This window comes from Triturus cristatus, chromosome 4_1, assembly GCF_964204655.1.
Source record: "Triturus cristatus chromosome 4_1, aTriCri1.1, whole genome shotgun sequence".
Lineage (NCBI taxonomy): Eukaryota > Metazoa > Chordata > Amphibia > Caudata > Salamandridae > Triturus > Triturus cristatus.
The window spans coordinates 335,227,055-335,247,953 of NC_140585.1; the positions used below are offsets into that span (position 1 = coordinate 335,227,055).

The 20,899-nt window shown below is 45.7% G+C and overlaps 1 protein-coding gene across 3 annotated transcripts in view; it reads left to right on the forward strand.

Annotated features, from left to right (window-relative positions):
• LOC146854898 (transcriptional enhancer factor TEF-3-like) overlaps window positions 1-20,899 on the forward strand; it is a 779,218-nt gene that overhangs the window by 412,721 nt on the left and 345,598 nt on the right. For all 3 annotated transcript variants that reach the window (XM_085652320.1, XM_085652319.1, XM_085652321.1), the window contains one exon: window positions 14,293-14,357. In XM_085652320.1, the coding sequence (XP_085508446.1) occupies window positions 14,293-14,357 (65 nt within the window). The remainder of the gene's footprint in view (window positions 1-14,292; window positions 14,358-20,899) is intronic.

A 20,899-nucleotide genomic window follows, 5' to 3' on the forward strand; every position in this document is an offset into this window, starting at 1 on the left:
TATGTGGTGGGAAAATTATTGGAAATCGTGATTAAGGTGTTTGTATGCTTCGATTGGCCACATACCAACAACTCCAGATAAAAGACTGCGATACGTGGGTCACTGAAGAAATTATTTATTTCTATTTAATTGATTCCATGGAATATAGTCGTTCAAACCGGTAATGTGTTTTTTTTAATCTGTAGACCCATCTCTGTTCTCGTTTTAAGAAGTTTTTGGATACACTGCCATCTCCTTTATCCTTCTCAATTACAGACCACCATAGGTCACTGTCTGAGAGTTTTTTCTCTACATAATGTGCAGTGAGCCTAGTTGCTGTGATGGACCTTCTGATTGTGCTCCTGTGTTAGTTTATACTATGTTCCGTGAATGCGCATGCCACACAGGATCCACAGTGATAGTGGCCCATAACTTGTGGTTGGTTCCAAAGAGTACTTTGGTATGGGGTGTTCATCTTTTGTAGGTCTGTGCGAACGAGGGCATCTCTTAAGCTCCTGTTCCTTCTGAAGGAGAACATGGGTTTTTCAAAGTTCAGTTTATTTGAGGTTAGCACCGACCACCTTTTATTTATGATTTTTTTTAAATCATTAGACGACGCATTGAAGGTAGTTACGCAAATAAGGGTATCAAGTTCTTCTTCTTTTTGGTGTGTTTCAAGTAAAACCTCCTGTGGAGTATTTCGGGATCTTTCTCTATGATTCTCTTGGGGTAGGATCTTTCTTCCAATTTCTTTGTCAAGATTTCTGCTTCAGCTTTGTATTCAGTTAGATCTGCACAATTTCTACGTATACGTAGAAATTGTCCCACGGGTAGATTCTCTCTTAGTGCACGTGGGTGGGTGCTGTTAAAATGTAGCAAGCTATTTTTATCTGTTGGTTTTGTGTATAGGGAACTGACGATGCCTTCATGCTTCTCACTGATAGTGACGTCTAGAAATGATACGTGATCTTGATTGTGGGTCATTGTGAACTTAAGATGTGGGTTTCGATGGTTGAGCCATATGTGAAACTGTCCCAATGTAGTCACGTCTCCTTCCCATATGACAAGAATATCGTCTATATAGCGCCACCATTTTTTAATGTTGTTCGAAAATGGATTAGGGGTCCATATATATTCATCTTCAAATTGTCCCATATACAAACACGCTATGCTTGGCACGAATGTACTGCCCAATGATGTACCGTGGACTTGTAAGTACAGCTGATCATCAAATCTAAAGAAATTCTCTTTGAGCGCCAAGCACATTAAGGAAATGACCCAACTCACTGGGGCATCCCAGGTCCAGGTCGTTCACACAGAGCTACAAAAGATGAAAACCCCATACCAAAGTACTCTTTGGAACCAACCACAAGTTATGGGCCACTATCCCTGTGGATCCTGTGTGGCATGCGCATTCACGGAACATACTAAAGAAATAGATCTGGGTATGCACCATAAGTGGGAACAAAGGTCTCACACCAATTGTAACTCAGATAAGGTTATCTACGTAATAAATTGCCTGTGCCAATTGATGTATATAGGGACAGTGAGAAAAGTTAAAGTACGTATAAACGAACACAGGAGCACAATCAGAAGGTCCATCACAGCAACTAGGCTCACTGCACATTATGTACAGAAAAAACACTCAGACAGTGACCTATGGTGGTCTGTAATTGAGAAAGTTAAAGGAGATGGCAGTGTATCCAAAAACCTCTTAGAACGAGAACAGAGATGAGTCTACGGATTAAAAACACACATTACTGGTTTGAAAGACTATATTCCATGGAATCAATTAAATAGAAATAAATAATTTCTTCAGTGACCCACGTATCGCAGTCTTTTATCTAGAGTTGTTGGTATGTGGCCAATCGAAGCATACAAACACCCTAATCACAATTTCCGATAATTTTCCCATCACATATTATGGAATTAATATGCACACGCAGATTCAACAGCGGATCGGTTTTTAAAAAAACACGGTCACGTTAATAACACCCTCATTTTATCTATAATATATTCGGAACATGTGGTATAAAACAACCCTAATTATCACTATATATATATGGCTTGTAACGACAACGGTCTTTTGAAATGGTAACTATGATCTGTAGGTATATACATTGGGGAATATACAATATCTTTTCCAGATAACATTTAAACTATGTGAGGTTTCAACATCGCAAAACCACAAATCCCAGACTCCTTATTACGAAATACACGATATACGTGCATCCGGTTCAGGGCCGTGTCATTCACTCCCGACAGGCAGACGGGATATTTCATTACGACTCTTCAAGATCAGCCTTGAGTACGCTTAGGTCGGAAGTAAGATATGGTGGATGTTTAATTTTAATAAGTATCTGCAGATATATACATAGAACTAGGGAGTCCCGTTCTATAAACAACTAAACTACGGGAGTACGTGACACCCCCAACTACAACCCCCAGACTTCCTTAGGCGGCATACGCTAAGCACGTACATCCGCGAATGGGCGTGGCCACTAACCCCCGGAAGCAGACGGGAGCGTCTACCGAGGCTCCACACACGAGTTAAAAAATCATGGCCCCGAACACAGCAGTGACTCCAAGCTGTGGGAACCACTACCGAACAGGTGTCTTTACGGGGCAGGACCCTTGGTGGCGTGAGTAATCTGAACGTGTTGTATGAATAATAGAGGTATGCGATTAAGACACAGATGAATAATGATCGTATTTTTGCCTATCTTTCCCTTTCCTTTTTTCCTATTTTTGTCTCTCCCACAACTTGTTGGGCTCAACATTCGTGATGTAAACGCAACTTACAAAATATCAATTATGTGCATCTGGGTGTTCCAATCTTGATTTTTCGTGCTCTCTGGACCTACAGAGTGTGACTACAGGGTTACCCCACGTATAGAGGTCCCACATGGGGTTCATCCTCTCCTTAATTGGGGTAAGCTATACTACATGTAAGATGCCGATATGCGAGTATGTATTAACTGTGATGGTTATGAGAATGAGTGAGGGACGGGTTTAGTGTCTACATGTTTGTACGTCTGACTGGGAAGGCTGATGTCTACAAATCACGGACCAAAGTGTGTACGAAATTAGTATGCGGTAAATTACCGCCACCCATGTATTCACACGCTACGAAATGTGTGGCACATATACGATGGGTGACGCTCTAATCACGTGCACATTCTATTTGTGTTTCACGTATGATGATGTGAAAAAACGAAGGTATACACATATGTTTGATTTATTTTCATTACTAAGCAGGATATAACGCGCTATATACGTTGTTTGTCTTTTTTCTGCTTTTCACAGATGGAGTGAATACAACGACAATCGTTGGATTTATAATAAGGGGCAGCTATCTGCCCTTACTGCATTGTAGTGTAGGGAATTACCCTTGTACTATCTTAATCTTCCAGGGGGCCCACGCCCTGAAGAAAGTCCATGCACCCTTTATGGGGCAGCAAGGACAGAAACATGTTGGCAATAGGGTCCTAGGACCATAATATCCCTAGAAACCCTTTATTTGTGTTTTTACTATCAGTGCCAGATCCAAGAATAAAGGGAAACTGGGGTCTGACACCAATTCTTAATCTTTAACCCTATGGCCAAATCTCATCTCAATAAGTGCTCCCTGAAATAATGGTTGAGCCCACCCTGACTTTTAGGCGTCGGGGTGTCCCGATGATGAAGCATGACACCACTAGGGTGTGTGAGGGAATATAATAACAAAAGGACTTGCCTCCTTCTCCACACTTATGTGGTGTCACACACTTCAAATAGGGTATACCATCGTTCTATCAATAGCAATTTGTTTTAGTTAGCTATACATATAGTTTGCTGACTGGTAAACAACAGGAGTACTTATAGTGACATAGTGTTAACCCACGGGAGGGTGTACTCCTTCATAGAGTTCCTCTCGGCCCCTCGCCAAACTAGGAATCTTTCCTTGTAAGGTATGTGACTTATGCATATGAAACTCCGCCTGGTCTTTCTGATAAGAACATGATCATTCGCCAAAACAGATTTTAAAACAGCTTTGTTGTTCATAGATTTTGAACAACACTGGCGTTTTTCCAGTTTTTTGCAATTTGACATCAACCGACTTACGTCACTGGCAAACCAGGGAGCATGCACGCTTGAGGAGGTCTGTTTGGAAATCTTTACTGGAGAAATTTGATCAAATGCCATAGATAAAGCATAACAATAGTTGTCTAAAGCCTCAATAATGTCAGACTTCTGGGTCATTAATCCACATTAGACTGCTGTGGAAAAATTCTCAGGGGAGATTTTAGACCATGTTCTATGGGCCTTGTCTCCACGATATCTGCCTGCTTGGTCGCATCGCTCAACGTTATCCAAAAATTACACGGAAGTGCAAGACATTCAAATAGCTGTGCAGGTTAATGACCGATACCATAGTGATACCACCTGTACCAGCTTATAATCTTTATAAACTGCAGCCGCTCTACCACCACAAAGCCTTGGTGTCCATGATAAATGGTTAAGACTGAATGGCAGGAGGACCGAAGGAAGTTCTCACAGCTGGTCCAGGGGGGTGTGTGGCGGGGGTGTCGTGGGGGTGTCCCGCCGGACCGGGTGGTGCAGGGACAGTGACTGCCCCCTCCGTGGGTGGCACCAGAATGCCCGGCAACAACAATGTGCAGAAGCACGCAAAAGTAGCATTTTTTTAAAGCGGCCAATTGGAGAGAGGGGCGTGGCTTCCGACATGGCCAAAAGGTGACCGGGACAAGCAATCCCTAGCATTGTCGCCAAGAAAAGTGATCCCACCCACCCACACCAAATTTTTGCAGGCGTCGCAGCTGCAAGCAAGGAAGGAGGGACAAGAACTTAAAGGATTTTAAAATAAATATCTTCAGACAGAACATAAAAGGACAGTTGCCTGAACAAGATCCTTGGGATGCCTCATAGCAGGTACCCTTGAGGGCACACAAAGGGATAAGAAATTGTCAGTGCAGGGCGGACACGGCATTTGCAGACCAGGCATGGCCACAAAGCCACGAACGCCAGACATTCGGCAGCAAGGGAAGCCTCGAAACTGCGGCCCACTGTACCAGGCAATAATCAGAAGAAGAGCTGCCATGGCCCTTCGTAAAGTGATTTATGGCAGCAATAAATGCAAGTGATGACTATAATGAAGATGCATTGCAAGTTGTGGAAGTTATATTTATTAATATGTTATAAAGATAAGATGTCTACTGTATCAATCAATCAATCAATCAATTAATCATGGCATTTGTAAAGCGCATTACATACCCGTGAGGGTCCCAAAGCGTTGGGGGGGGAGGGGGAAGCTGCTACTGTTCGAAGAGCCAGGTCTTGAGAAGTCTTCGGAAGGTCAGAAGGTCTTCGGTCTGCCGCAGGCGGATGGGGAGAGTGTTCCATGTCTTGGCGGCGAGGTGGGAGAATGATCTGCCGCCGGCGGTCACTCTTTGGATGCGGGGGACGGTGGCGAGGGTGCGGTCTGTGGAGCGGAGCTGACAGGTGGGGGTGTAGAGGCTGAGTTGCCTGTTGAGGTACGTTGGTCCGGTGTTGTGGAGTGCCTTGTGTGCGTGGGTGAGGAGTTTGAAGGTTATCCTCTTGTTGACAGGGAGCCAGAGTAGGTCTCTCAGGTGGGGTGGGATGTGGCTGCAGCGAGGGATGTCGAGGATCAGGCATGCGGAGGCATTCTGGATGCGTTGAAGTCGTTTCAGGAGTTTGGCCGGGGCTCCTGCGTAGAGTGCGTTTCCGTAGTCCAGTCTACTGCTGACGAGGGCCTGGGTGACAGTCCTTCTTGTTTCAGTGGGGAGCCACTTGAAGATCCTGCGAAGCATGCGGAGGGTGTTGAAGCAGGAGGAGGAGACGGCGTTGACCTGCTCCGTCATGGAGAGGGTAGAGTCGAGGATGACCCCTATGTTGCGTGCATGGCCGGTGGGTGTTGGGGGTGTTCCTAGTGCAGTCGGCCACCAGGAGTCATCCCAGACCGAGGGGGTGGATCCGAGGATGAGGACCTCCATCTTGTCCGAGTTCAGCTTCAGTCGGCTGTTCCTCATCCAGTCGACGACTGCCTTCATTCCTTCGTGGAGGTTGTTTTTGGCGGTGTGGGGTTCCTTGGTGAGGGAGAGGATCAGCTGGGTGTCGTTGGCGTAGGAGATGATGTTGAGGTCGTGCCGTCGTGCGATGTGGGCGATGTCAGGGCCTTGAATCCTCGGAGTCGTACGATGCTCAAATGGGTTCCACCCCTTGATAGCCCCAATGTCTGGGTGAATTAACAGACTCGTGGGAGTGATCAAGTGAGGGAAGAAAAGGAAGGGGACAGCAGGGAGGGAGACCTGTAACGAGAGTAAAGCACTATGAACTTCACCACTCAATCCACAATACAGGGAAACTGCAATACATGTAATTGTGTGCTATGCCTTGCGCTATACCTGTAAAGGAATAAAAACAGCGCGGATATCCGTGATCCGGAATACCAGCGGAGAGTGCAGCACCTAGCCACCTGTAAGGGAACATGTACGTTAGTGAACAGTTTGCTACTCCTTTCTGAACTAGTACTGTAGTGGACCCTTCGGTTTCATATACCTATATGCTCATAGGTGGTGGTAGAACAGGGGAGGAGGAGCAGAGCGACCAACTGGACCTGCTGCACTTTTCCCCTGATGTGAAATACAAAAGAAAACAAACCACCGCAGAGATACTTCACTTCAGGCAGAACATAAACATTTATGACATGCGCCTTTTGAGTAACGGGTACCTAACCATGGCTTGATCCACACATAGGCGTGTTGTCACACGAAAACACTTGGTGCACACAAAAGACTTAGCATTATTAACATCCTGAACCTCACAGGCAAAAGACCAGTGAAGCCTCGCACAAACGAAAACAAGTATTTTTCTCCACCCCAATGAGGCCAATGTTCCCCCTCTCAATTCACACTGTCAGGCAGAAGCAATAAGGTTTTGCCGGGGGTTTGCTCCCAGCAGCCGCTGGGTATCTTTGTGCCCGGGGCTTGGGAGCGGAGGTATCGCAGTGGGATATGCCGCTGCGAAACAAAAGTCACTAGTAATGAGCACAGTCTCAACAAATCACCGGGCACGCTCCGCAAGAGCCGATCGGCTCGTCCAACAGGGCGCCATACGTAACCACAAGTATCCCTGCGGTCCAGAAGAAGGGCAATCACAAGAATTCAGGAAATGGCAAAAAAGGATTGGTGCTCCAGGCACCCCTACCAGCCCTCCTGGCATTCAAATGGGTTGGGTCGTCTCAAGGAATCAACGGCATCGTCCGGTGCCCAGGAAGTCCTCTTAACGGCTTCCGGCAGCGTGATGACGTCATGCACGTCTGTGACTGGCGCTTCATGGGAAGTGTGGTTCTTCCCGGTGTCTATGGCAACGCCGACGGGTTCGCAGTGTTCCCTCGGCCGCCGTGATGTGCCGCAACAGGCGAGTGGTGCCATGTAGACATTGAACAACGTTGGGCTGAGGCATGAGACTTGGGGTACGCCGCAGATGATCTCTGTGGCTTCGGAGCGGAAGGGGGGGAGGCGGACGCTCTGTGTTCTGCCGGAGAGGAAGGAGGAGGTCCAGTCCAGGGCTTTCTCTTGGATTCTGGCGTCGTAGAGGCGTGTTCATAGTGTGCGGTGGCAGATCGTGTCGAAGGCGGCTGACAGGTCCAGGAGGATGAGGGCCGCGGTTTCTCCGTTGTCTAGCAGGGACCTGATGGTTGCTGCGGAACCCAGACTGGGACGGGTCCAGGATGCTGTTCTCCTCGAGGAAGCTGGTCAGTTGTTTGTTGACGGTCTTTTCGATGATCATCGCCAGGAACGGGAGCAGGGAGATGGGTCGGAAGTTCTTGAGGTCCTTGGGGTCCGGCTTGGGTTTCTTGAGTAAGGCGTTGATCTCTGTGTGTTTCCAGCTCTCCGGGAAGGTCGTTGTCTCGAAGGAGATGTTGATGGTTTTCCGGAGATGGGGTGCGATGGTGCTGCTGGCTTTGTTGAAGATGTGGTGTGGGCAGGGGTCTTCCGGGGATCCGGAGTGGACGGTGTTCATGATCTTGATGTTGTCGTCGTCGTTGATGTTGGTCTAGGAGATCAGGCGGTTGGTGTGGGTGGTGGTCGTGGGAGTCTCAGTGGTTGCTGGGGTGGTGACGGTGTTGAAGCTGTCGTGGATGTCTGCGATCTTGTATGACCAATTATAATGCATTACACTTAAGTGCAAGATATTCAAAGAGCTGTGCATGTTAATGACCAATGCCATTGTGATACCATATGAACCAGCATACAAGGTAATAAACTGCGGCCGTTCTAACACCACAAGGTCTTGGTGTTCATGATTAATAGGTATAATTCAACAGCAGTTGGGCAAGATTCAACAGCGGCTGGGCCGGTATGAAGCTCGAACAACTGGGGAGGCTTAGAATGTTACGCATGTGGTGTTCTGCATGGCTGATGTGAGAGGTTCAGGATATCAGGTTTGGATGCCAACGGACACCAGGTTCCTGTCACAAAGCCTGGCTGGTATTTTTTTCTACTGCAGTGTATTTCAAACAATAAATTGTCTCTTAATATATCTCAAGACCCCTTTATCCTCATCATAACACCGTATTATTTGGAAACTCTTCCTCATGCACATCAGCATCTCCAAGACACTTGAGGGACCATTGGAGAGTTTTACACGACAAAGAATAGGCAGAGCATTGGCATAACCCTATAAGGACTCCTGCAACACAAGATTCAAACTAATTCAATTCTTTGTTCTACACTCTGCATACCCTTCCCCCGCCGGACTCTACATAATATTCTTGGGTGTTGCCCCATCTTACCCCCACTGGCAATGCGGACCTACATCATATGTTGTGGACCTGCTCATCCCTCCCCATGTACTGAGCTCAAATCTTCCAAAAACTTTCTGTATGCACTGGTGTGTCCCTCCAACTGACATGGGAGATAGGAGCTCCAGGTCTCTTCTCCCGACTGAAGAGCCAAAGGGCAACTTCTTGTTTCTTAGACCATGTCCTGCTACTGGTAAAGCGCACATCACAATCAATTGGAAGTCCACACACATGTCTCTGCAACAACTACCTGGCGAACAAGGCTCCCACGGTGGGCCCAAGTGGAAAGCAAAGCCTCGCACAGAAAGGAGAGGAAAGGCTTGCAAATCTACCCTATATCAGATTCCTGGGATTGTTTGTGGGCTACTTTGGATGACAGACCCAGGAAGGATACCCTTCCTCCGTATGTCTAAGTGGGCTCTTCCCACACTAGCTGCCTGATCGCCTGCATCTGAGTCGGCCTCCGCCTATGATTACTGCCCCCCAACCATCACGTTCTACGACCCTTCCCAGTCTACAGATATCCCAGGGCACAGGACTTCATCTCCTTTATGGACACACCACTCCACCAGCTATCACAGACCCCAGAGACCCTCCAACTCCCCCAGCCTGAATTATAGTTTTTTTTATTACATTTCCTTTCACCAGTTCCGGTTATTGGTTCTTTTCCCGTTAAAAAACAAATCGAAAAGATGAAAAGACATAATTCTCCTTCTTTCATCTTTGAGCCATTGCCCACACTCTTAGTACATCACCCTTTAGGCCCCTTGAGAGAATAGTGAGTTTCCCAAATTCCCCATCCATCGCTACTCTCAGACTCCCGTCCCGTCGAGAACCATTTCTGTTTCTTTTAGAAATTTTGGACAGTAGTCTTACCGATTTGAATTGAGGTATCCCGGTCACATAGTAGATCTGCCCATAGCCAAGGTTCAATAAATATTTTAGAACAAAAAGACCAGATTTTTTCCATCTCATAGGATGTTCTCAGGTTCGGTGATTTGCACAAGTGTCAGGCTGCTCAACTCCATTCTTCCTCTCTCCCTGTGATGTCACATTCCCTCTATTGTAACAGGAGCAGGGAAATCATGGAGATCTGGGGAGGGGAGCACATGACCGTTACATTATGACTATGGTGTGGACCCTTAAGCCTCGAGTTATCTGTGGGTGGGGAAGGCTCTGGAGTTTGTTATGCTCTAGTTGCTGCCTTACTCTCTGGCCTGGTCCGCCAGTGGGCCTCTTCATTTGCCACCATCACCGACTTTTTTTGATGTGACTTACCCTTAATAACTTTAAAATCTCTGTGAAGTCCAGGCCTTTCCCTTAACAACTTATGGAAAGGGCCTTTGTTCCAGAGTTTTTGTCGTCGTTTTGTCTACCTACTGTAATTGTCTCAACTACTCGTTTAGAGGGTTAGTTTAAAATCTAAACTTTTTATGTATATTTTATGATTAAGAATGTTTCATGTGGCCATTGATTTCGCTTTTTTCCACTTTGGTTCCTTTCTACTGGTACCTTATTTCTTTATTTTCTTGTTCTTTGAATTTAGTATACGATTTCTTAGTTGCTATTGTCCCATCTAAAAGGCACTTTGAACAGTGTTTGTCGAACACACTATGGAAATTTAACAACTAAATAAATATAAATGTTACTGCAACCGAAAAGCACATATTATGTCAACTTGATGGCCATTTTGAGGCTGAATGTCCACCTTGACTGGTAATGTTTTTTTTTTGGACATAACTGATTTTGAATTGGGTAAAGATTTTAAGGTTACATCAAACTGGAAAGTGGTCATTTCACATTGACTAATGAGGTAGTAGCACAGACAAATGATTACGCATTGGGTATTTCTGATTGCCGATTTAGAATTAAGCGTGTGAGTACTTATGGTGAACAGGATGCAGACCTAGGGACACCACATACAATAAATGAACAAGCAAAAAGTAAATTTTCCGTGGACAAACTTTAGTTCGAAATGTTAGACTGAGAAGGAGAGTCACTGACGTTTCACTGACTCTAAAATATTGACATTGACAAGAAATGTACGCACTCTTACAAGTAAAAGATGCAGAAATTGGTCTTAAGGTGACTTACATCAAGAAAAATGCTCTACACATCTGCTATTCAGCATTGCTGAAAGTCACTGAAAGCCCAGAATCACGAAATGGTGAGCCGACGCTGAGTCTCTTAGCCTCCATGTTGAGTTTATTGTCCTGTCCTTCCTAACACAAGTGCTATGACGTGGCTAGCGCTTGTAGCATCATAGTGCTTTTTCACTGACTTTTAGCCATGCTGAACAGCAGATGTGCTGCTAGACACCATGGCTAAAAGGCATTCACATTGACAAGGCCAATAGCTTGGGCATTGCTGAGATCTATTGGCCTTGCCAATGCTTGTTCGGTGTTGACAGGGTCTTGCTGAACAAATGTGGAAGTGATAGTGTGAAACAGTTGAGGGTAAGCAGTTTAAAATCAGCTGAACAATTTGTGATACTGGGCAAATCACTTATGCTTCCCCCTGCGTTAGACAATAAATGTGCCACGGTGTAACGTAAATTTTCCCTACACACAACAATGAATGCATCATTGTGTAATGCAATTGGTGAGCACTTAAAGTGCTCCAATTCCATCGGCTGGTGTTAGCACTATGGCAAGATGGAGGACGGAACAAGCGCTCCAATACCATCGGATATCGTATCGTTCACATTTTTTTTTAAACAGCAGCAAAGAGGGAGGTAGTAGGGGGACAGCTCAAGCAGGAAAGCAGGAGGGGGTTGAGCTATGGGCAAACAATGATGTGAGAGGGCGGGAGAAAGCAACAATGAAGGGGGAATTAAATACCTTAATTGAAGCAGGATAAGTGACACAAATGAAAGTATCATTGTGAAATATAACTGGTGAGCACTTAAAGATCTAAGACCATTGGTTCCCGTTAACGCTATGGCAAGATGGAGGAAGGAGCGGGTGCTGCAATACCATCGTACAGTGAAAAAAAAACAAGTGCTCTTCATGCTTTAACAACCTTTTAAGAAATGCATTAGTTTATGTACATGCACATGCATTTTAGTGGTATGTGTGTACGTGTACAAGGGAGACTATGGCAAGACGGAGGACAGAACAAGCGCTCCAATACCCTTGGATCATACAAAAAACACAAAAGAAGCAGTAATGAGGAAGTTAGTTAGGGGACGAGTCAAGCAGGAAAGCAGAAGGTGATGGGGAGATAGGCAAGCAACGACGCGTTGAGCTGTCTAGCCGATACCCCAAAAAAAAAATGTGATTTCCCTCCTGGCTTTGCCAATGCTTTTTGTTTAGAAACAGGGAAATTAAGTGATTAATCCATAATCAAAAAATGTGGAACTGAGGCAGAGGCTAGGGAGATATGATGGCTTTTTGGGAGAGAATGTGGCGTAAGGGCCAGAGCTGTTGATTATGGCGCTGGTAAACAGGGTTCGAGTTTCGGCATTTGCTTATTATCTTTGATTTTGGCCAAATCACTTAATCTAGCCGTACCTACAAAACTGAAGGTGTCCTTCTGTAAAGTAACTGGTGCTAATGTAGAGTGCTCCAATACCTTTGGATGGTGTTGGCGCTATATTTTTCAAGCACTTACAAAACTTTCCTCGACCTGTCTCTAAGACCACAGAGGGTTACAATCAGGAGGTTTGTAATTTCTTAGCTTTTTTCTTTCAGAACAAAGTAGATATTATTTTTATAAATGTTCCTCTGATATATCCATGATCCAGGCTATTAAGGATGTCCACCCCAGGAACAAAAGTAAGATTATTTTCTTGGAATTTAAATCTCTTTCAGAGGACCAAGTTAAACAGATGGTTCCCACCACCAAGTCTGGTTCTCCCACGTATCCTTGCCCCCAAAAAATTTTGCAGCTTATTCAGACTTGCCAGCTTTTCAACTTACAACTGTTTTCAATGCTGTGCTTAGGACAGGCTTTTTCCCGAAGCGTGGAAATCTGCATCAATTCTTCCGCTGCTTAAGAAATCCAACTTGAATATCTTCGATCCTAACAGTTAGAGACCTGCGTCTAGGCCACTGTTTCCAGCCAAGATGATCGAGAAAGAAATGAATTCTCCATTATTGGAATTTTTGGACAATAATTATCTGTTGGATGATTCCCAATTTGGATTCCACAAAGGACATTTCACGGAATCAGCACCTATTGTGGCCACCGAGATGATCAGGGCTATAGTAGATAGAGGGGGTAATGCAGCCGTCATCTTACTCGACCTGACTGCGGCCTTCAACACGGTCAATCATGACCTTTTGATGGACTGGTTAGATTGTCTGGGGCTAGGTGGTGTGGTTCTGTCTCTATTTAGAACTTTTTAGCAGAGTGAGTGCAAAGAGTAACCCTGGAGGAATTTACATCTCAACTTTTTTCTTTACCTTGTAGTGTTCCCCAGGGTTCATCGTTAAGTCGTTAAGTCCTACCCTCTTCAATATTTATGTAGCACCCCTAGCGGCTCTAGTGAAATCCTTTTGCTAACAACACCCAGATTGTGTCTCACTTTCCAGCCAAGGCCCAGATCGGAATTATACTTTCCGTAACTGTATGAGGGGTGTGAGCTTATGGATGGACAACAATTGCTTGAAGTTGAACACCTCAAAAACAGAAGTTATTCTATTTGGAAATAACACTTCCCTCTGGAATCCGTCATGGTGGCCAGATGAATTAAGCCCGCTCCCAGTACCAGTACAAAAAGTGAAAATCTGGGAACATTGACTGATGACAGACTCCCTTATAAGGATCAAGTAAATAAGGTTACTTCCACCGCCTTTTACATGCTTCATGCTATTAGGAAATTAGCACAGTTCCTTACACCAAATTTGTTAAAGACAGTTGCTTCGGCTCTTGTAATGTCCAGAGTAGAATATTGCAACAGCCAGTTTGAAAATCTGCCAAAAGTTGCCCTGATTCTTCAAAACTCAGTGGCTAGGATGCTGATGAAACTCCTGAGATTTAATTCTGCCTCTCGAGCTTACATTGGCGTTTAAAGCTCTCTGTATTATTTACAAAGCAATCAGGTCCAGCTTACCCAAGAGGGAAACTCAGAAGGTATGTCCTTGAGAGGACTCTTGATTCCAGCTCAGTCCGAAATCTGGTGGTTCCTTCCTATAAACTTTCATTTTGGGGAGGCAGGAGCTTTGTGGGCTGTACCACATGCAATGAAACAAACTTCCCTTGGAAATAAAAACTGCTCCATCCTTTTTGAGTTTTCGTAAGTCTCTAAAAACATGGCTTTTTTGGAATTAAATGCCTTGGTCTTTCTTCCCACCTCGTTACTTAGCGCTAAGACAACTCAGGGTATTTGCGCTCTATAAAAACTAAAATCAAATCAAACAAGACTGAGAAGGTGAGGATTACTTGTGTTGCATACAAAGGAGTGCATTGTCATACTTTTCTTTGAAATTGTTAAAACATCACATTTATTTTTGTTTCTCAGTCACAGTATATTTGTCTTTTCCCAGGTCGGAATGAGCTGATAGCACGCTACATCAAACTGCGAACCGGAAAAACACGCACAAGAAAACAGGTACATCTAAAGACAGTCAGAAATGATTTGCAGTATATCACTTTGTGATTGTTTACTATTTTTGTTCTGTGTTCTGATGTAGGACCATAACGTGCAAAAATTGTGCAGAAGCCTGTTCTTTGTACATTTAACTATTTGTGTTGATTTAAAGATTAGCAGTGAACTATCCTGTGTGATACATGCTTGCCCAGTACATCACCCAGAAAAAAAAACACACTGGTCATTACAGAGCAGTGCCAGTTTTTAATATAGAAGTATTACGCTCACTGTACATGCAACACAGTGGAAAACTTTCAGAGCCATCTTGCCCTGGGTCTTCTGTTCCAATATCACCTTTCATTTTTTTATGTTCGTTGTCTAGTGCTGCAGAGGCCTCCTGCTCTAAACTATTGTTCTGGCATAACTCCTTCTCATTCAGTTTCCTTTGTCTGTCAATGTTTTCCGCAGTTTCATTGTAAGGGCAAATGGAAACATGTAGCTATAACATAATTTACCCCAGGACCTCCTCTGGTACGAGCTTGGGACCCTCATAGACATGCTAACTCCACACAAAACAGGCATGGTAATTCCACACAAAAGTCACTTTGTTAAGATAAATGATTGTCCTTGTTGCTGGTGTATTTAAGTTAATTTAAACATTTAAGGATGGCCAAGGGAGATTTAAAGACCGGCTGGTATTCTCGCCCAAAATACAATCAATAAGACAAAATGAAATACCTGGGTCTAAACAAACAGCTTGAGGGTTTGAGTGTAGCCTAAGAAGTTAAGGGATATTTCCTTTTTAGGAGGAGACCCTCACCCAATGGTGGCATGCTTCATCATAGGGTTCCACCTAACACCACAACAAAAAGTTGTGGTGCCGTCTACGACTTAAAAAAACAATTAGGAGGAGCTCTTTGAAGGATCTGATGTAACCTAATGTGAGTCAGTAGTAAGGGGAGTAGTACAGAGCATGAAAAAACCTTAAGTGTGACTATCATGATCAAGAAAATAGGAGAATTAAAACTCACTCCACAACAGACATTAGACTTTATTGTTCTCTTTCAGGGTTCGAATAAAAGCTTTGGAAAAGCAAGTGCTCAGGAAGGCGTAGGTTCAACCCTGGAATTTGTATGGTCTTTGGTCAACATGTTTCTGCCCTCAAAATAACCTTGTCCGAGGTGTAGAGGCATTCATGAGGACCTATATTCAGTCACATCTGCTAATCGCTGTCAAAAATGACAAGGAAAACTCAAAACAATACCAAACATGTAAAGTGGTCACCAAAACTTTATGGAAACCACTTCTCCAAGACCTGTGGAGAGATATAATATAATCAAAATACATATTGGTTACCTAGCAGACCCAGCTGTAAGCATAAAGCACCCAATTTATAATTGTGAGTGCCACCGTCATCCCAGGAGGAAACATACTGCCTCCCATGCTGTGTCAGCATGCTGCCCAATGTTTAACATCAGACACAACTGCTAACCTTACCTGCAATAATTGGGTCTATTGTCTCAACACAAGGTGTCCCTGGCGAGGGGCTCAAGGTGCACACTATCATTGAAAAGAGAAATGTAAAGATATAGCCCAACAAAAACCAAAAGAAACGTAAACAATGCACTCATAAACCCAATCAAACCGAGCATGACTAAGCTCCAAAAGAAACAGGTAGGTTGAAAAACAAATAGTAAATAAATATATGAATTATATGTGTATATCTAATTATGGGAATGACCCATTCGTAATGTTCATTGATTTAATTGAAGAACTTAAAAAGAATCAGCACAACAGGAGAGCTAGTCTCTCAATGACAGTAAAATTATACAGCTAGTCAAAGTTAATCAAAACAGGTAGCGACATCGTCAAAGAACTAATCTTATCAGCGGCAGCATGCCAACTTACTCAAATCGGGCCCCAAAGCATTCCACGGCTTGCGGGGATTGAGGATGCCGGATTTTCACAGCGGCTCTCATTAAATCAGCCTTTATCAATAAAGGCTGAACCCCGAAATGCGTCTGTCAGTGCAGGAGGCTTACACATTAAAAAGCATTGTTATGTGGGAAAAAGGGGAAGACCTTTGCATATTATTATGAAATACGGGCGGGCTCACTCTCGCTGGGCCGATTTTGGCTCTGGGGAACCCTTACCCCAGGGCCTGGCTGGAATTTAATGAGCGAGGGTGGCTGCATCGCCTCCACTCCTGGCCTGATTTCAGCCTTGGGGCCTCATCCCCAAGCCTATTTTGGGCCCTGGGAACCCCATCCCGGGGCCTGGCCATGTTTCCTTGGGTGCCCTGGAGCCTACCAGGGTACCCACTAAGCAATGGGACTGCGGGGCCTCAAGGCTCCCGCGGTCCCAGGCGGCTCGCCACCTCCTGCAGGAGCCAGCATTACTATTGCACACAGGAAGCTGCTGAAAATGCAGCTCCCTGTGTGCAATAGCAATATTTTCATCTCTTTCCCTGCCCACATGTCTGCAGGCAGGGAAAGAGATGAAACCTCCGCTTCCAGTTTCCTTTTGGATTTCTACTAGTTTGATGTCTGGAAAATAAAAGCCTTTGGATCTACTGACCTTATACGGTGTCTCCATCTTTGGACTTTGATGATGTTCTGCTGTCGGGGTCCTGATAGTGGCACGAGATACGAGATGCCCACTAACCTGAAGGACGGACCAGCAGGGACGACGACAAACGATTATTTCCCTTCCTTCTCTGGGAGCTCCCCCCCCCACGGAGGATCTGACTACTCCAGTGGACGGGAGCACCCCGGGGAGAAAGGGATAGGAATATATCAGGTTGCTGTTCTGGCCTCTTCCGGATACCCCCGTCTTAGCAGTGTGGACAACAGTGCGGCACGTTCTCCCAAGGGAATTACTGTGAGTGGGACGAGAAAAGAAAAGGAATTACACCCTAAGGACACGAAGGACTGCAACCCAGACCCCTTCTCTCCCAGATGTACACCCTCTCCCTGGTAGGGCAGTGAACAGGCCAGGCCCGGGATACCCCGTCTCACCTGACTTGAGGTAGGTAGTATCCTTGAGTTTCTCCCCTAACAGCGGGGCAGCAGAAGAAGGAAGAGAGGCTGCTTGCTTCTAGAATTGCTGGAGCTATGGGCAGACTGGCCGGGGGTCCAAGAGGGAAGTTAGCGAACAACACCTCCGAACGCTGTTCACTGTCACAGCGCAGGAGGTCCAAGGACAGGCAGCTGATATCGTAGTCAAAACCGCCAAGCTACGCTGTTTGCTCCACAGCTAGCTTGGCGCAGGGGGGGCAAGAACTGTAGTGCCACAAAGGAAGATTCCGAGCAGCAGACACGCTCAGAAGCGTATGGAAACGAAGGAGAACGCAAGTCCGGCGTTTCCCTCCCTCGTTTAGGAATCGAGCTTGCTTGCCTAAATACCTGATTTCCGTGACGCTGCAGAATAGTTTCGGCGAGGTGCAACTTTCCGTTCCGGGCTGCTTCGAAGTCAGCGATTCTCCCAGGTTACGGTCCCGACTTTTGGAACCAGGTATTGCACCCGTCCCTTTACTAGCCGGGAGTCCAGAAGCTCCTCTACCTCGTATTCATCTTGACCGTCTATGCATATGGGGAGAGGTCGGTCGGGAAGCCTCATATTTGCAGGGCAAGGCCGCAGCAGTGAGACGTGAAACACTGGGTGGATATGCCATGAGTCGGGCAGGGATAATCTCATGGCCACGGGATTTATCACTTTCTCTATTCTATAGGGGCCTATGTATCTCGGATCTAGTTTGTTTTTCCCTTTCAGATGCAGATTCTTTGTGGATAACCATACACTATCTCCGGTCTTATAATCTGGTTCTGTGGTTCTCCGCCTATCGGCAACCCTTTTTTGTGTCTGTTGCGCTGTGGTGAGGTGTATGCGTGCATCGTTGAGTATAGCTCTGAGATGCGCGTGGTGTTCCCTGATACTGGGCAGTGGGGATTTCCCTGGCCATTCAAAAGGAAGCATGTTTGGGTGATGGCCGTACAGGCAAAAAAATGGAGAGCAGCCTAATGTAGAGTGATCAGCATTATTATAGGCAAACTCAGCTAACCAAATCAGGGTGTACCAGTCTGTGCTGTTTTGCAGGGTAAAACAACGCAAATATTGCTCTAGGGTTTGGTTTAAGCGTTCTGTTTTACCATCTGTTTGGGGATGGTAACTGGTTGAAAGTCTGGCATCCACATTCATAATGTCACATAAGGCCTTCCAGAACCGGGAGGTAAATTGGGTTCCTCTGTCGGTGATAATAATACGGGGTACTCCATTGGCACGGACTATGTGCTGAAGAAAAATGTGCGTCAACTCGGACGAGGTGGGGAGTTTTTTCAGGGGAATAAAATGTCCCATTTTGGTCAGGTGATCTACTACTACCAAGATGGTGGTATATCCTCCACAAGGGGGCATCTCTACGATAAAATCCATTGAGATTGTGTGCCATGGTTGAGGAGGAATGGGTAGTGGTCGTAGTAGTCCCACGGGTTTGGAATGGTCAGCCTTTCCCTGTGCACACACGTAACAGCTGTTTATATAGGGCTTAGTGTCGTTTCGCAAAGAGGGCCACCAAAAGGAACGCTCAAGGCAGGTTATGGTCTTGTGTATACCCATGTGTCCCCCTAATGCAGAGTCTTGAATCCATTTCAGGACCTGTAGTTGGAGCGGACTGTTCGGGATGTATAATGCACTGCCGTGATACAGTAACCCCATGTGTACCGTGCGGTTTTCAGGGTTTTCTTGGATCCATGCCGGAAAATCCAGAGTTGCGGAGGCCACCTTAACTTCTTCGAGGAATTCTTGAGATGAGACTACAGCTAGGGAGGTGGTTTGAAACGCGATTTCAGGAATTATCGATGGTGGTTCCATGGTGTCTTGTGATGCACCCCCTTCTGGTTCGTCTAGCCGGGATAAGGCGTCAGCTTTTCCGTTTTGCGTTCCTGGCCTGTACTTAATCACAAAGTCATAATCAGAAAAGAAGAGTGTCCATCTTAACTGACGGGGGGTGAGAGCTTTGGCAGTTTTCAAAAACAACAGGTTTCTATGGTCTGTATAGATTTCTATTGTGTGATGCGCTCCCAAGAGGTAGTGTCTCCATTCCTCACAAGCCCTTTTTATAGCCAACAGTTCCTTGTCTGTGATAGAGTAGTTAACTTCACTGGGAGTGAGTTTCCGTGAGAAGAAGGCTACAGGGTGCACCTGACCTGTTGTCGGGTGTCGTTGTGATAATACTCCCCCAATGGCGTGCTGTGATGCATCCGTCTCAACGATGAAAGGAAGCTGGAGGTCAGGGTGTCGCAGTACAGGAGCTTGTGTGAATCTTTGCTTCAGGAACTGAAAGGATTTCTCCGCTTCTTCGCTCCAAAGGAAGGGTGTGTTTTTTCTCAGGAGGCTGGAAATGGGGTGTATAATCTTGGAGAAGTCCTTCATAAACCTCCTATAGTAGTTTGCAAATCCCAAAAAGCTCTGCACGGATTTGACGTTATGCGGGGTGCTCCACTGTGTTATTGCTTCCACCTTACTGGTGTCCATCTGAAACCCTTGTGCATTTATCACATATCCCAGGAATGCGACTTCCTGGACGTGGAACAGGCACTTCTCCAGTTTGGCGTATAGGGAGTATTGCTGTAGTCTGCCCAACACGGCTTTTACATGTTTCACGTGTTCCTGGGGGTCTGCTGAGTAAATGAGGATATCGTCAATATAGACCAAACAGAATGTTTCTAGAAATCCCCTGAGTACCTCATCCATAAAATATTGAAAAGCCGTTGGGGCGTTACAGAGCCCGAAGGGCATCACCCTGTATTCATAGAGGCCAAACTTCGTACGGAAGGCAGTTTTCCATTCATCGCCACTGCGAACACGTACCAAGTGATACGCCCCCCGTAAATCCAGCTTAGTAAAGTAACGAGCGCCCTTCAATTGATCCAGTAACACCGGGATCAGTGGTAGCGGGTAGCGGTTTTTTATTGTGGCTCTGTTGATCGCACGGTAGTCTATACAGGGTCGCAATTCGTCACAGTCCTTTTTGGGAATGAAAAAAAGAGGAGAGGAGGCTGGCGACGAGGAGGGTCTAATAAATCCGGAAGCCAGGTTGTCTTCTAAGTAGTGTTTCAGGTATCGTGTTTCTGGCTCGGTCAGAGCGTAGACCCGGCTGCATGGAATGGCAGCCCCTGGGACCAATTCGATACGGCAGTCATACACCCTATGCGGAGGGAGCTGAATGGCTTTCTGTTTATCGAAAACTTGCTGGTATTGATGATATACGTCAGGTAAGGTAGTAGAACAACAATACTTCTCTCCTGCCCTTCCGTTTGCCACAAGCCCTGCCAATGTTTCTCCTGCCCATTCATGTTGCATCATGGGTCGGGTGCAGTGTTCCTTGCAGAATGCGGAGTTCAAGGACACAGTGCGGGCTGCCCATCTAACCTCCGGATCGTGTAGAGTCAGCCAGGGCATGCCGAGAATGAGGCGAAACTGTGGGGCGTCGATGATGTCGAATTGTATGTATTCGAAATGGTCGTTTCCATACTGCATCATGAGAGGGGCCGTATGGTATCGCA